This window comes from Dipodomys ordii, unplaced genomic scaffold, assembly GCF_000151885.1.
Source record: "Dipodomys ordii isolate 6190 unplaced genomic scaffold, Dord_2.0 Scaffold74, whole genome shotgun sequence".
In the NCBI taxonomy this organism is placed as follows: Eukaryota; Metazoa; Chordata; class Mammalia; order Rodentia; family Heteromyidae; genus Dipodomys; species Dipodomys ordii.
In genome coordinates, this window is record NW_012267290.1 from 3,178,489 (window position 1) to 3,178,809 (window position 321).

General features: G+C 77.9%; 1 protein-coding gene across 1 annotated transcript in view; it reads right to left on the reverse strand.

Moving 5' to 3' along the window:
* The window catches only part of Mcph1 (microcephalin 1), a 150,710-nt gene extending 150,540 nt beyond the window's left edge, over positions 1 to 170 (reverse strand). Inside the window, exon 1 of the mRNA XM_013024245.1 lies at positions 67 to 170. Within this exon, the coding sequence (XP_012879699.1) occupies positions 67 to 106 (40 nt within the window). The 5' untranslated portion in view covers positions 107 to 170. The remainder of the gene's footprint in view (positions 1 to 66) is intronic.
* Between the last annotated feature and the right edge of the window lie 151 nt (positions 171 to 321).

Below are 321 nucleotides of genomic sequence, written 5' to 3' on the forward strand. Positions count from 1 at the left end.
GGGACAGGCGGGCACAGGCGGGGTGAGGGGCACACGCCGGGGTCGGGGCAGGCTGGGGTCCCTCACCTTTCAGGAAGCCGCCCGCTGCAGCCCTGGGGGCCGCCATGACACTCCGCGGAACCCGGCGGCCCGGCGGCCGGGAGCCAGCGCGGGAGCGCACTGCGCACGCGTCTGAGCAGCCGCACTCCGCGTCCGCGGACCCGTCTTCCGGGATTTGGAGGCCGCCGAGGGGCGGGAGCTGGGGGGAAGGCGGGGAGCCTGCGAGGGCGTGTCCCGGAGGCGGGGTCTGTCAGGGGCACGTCCGGGGCGGGGCCGAGCGAG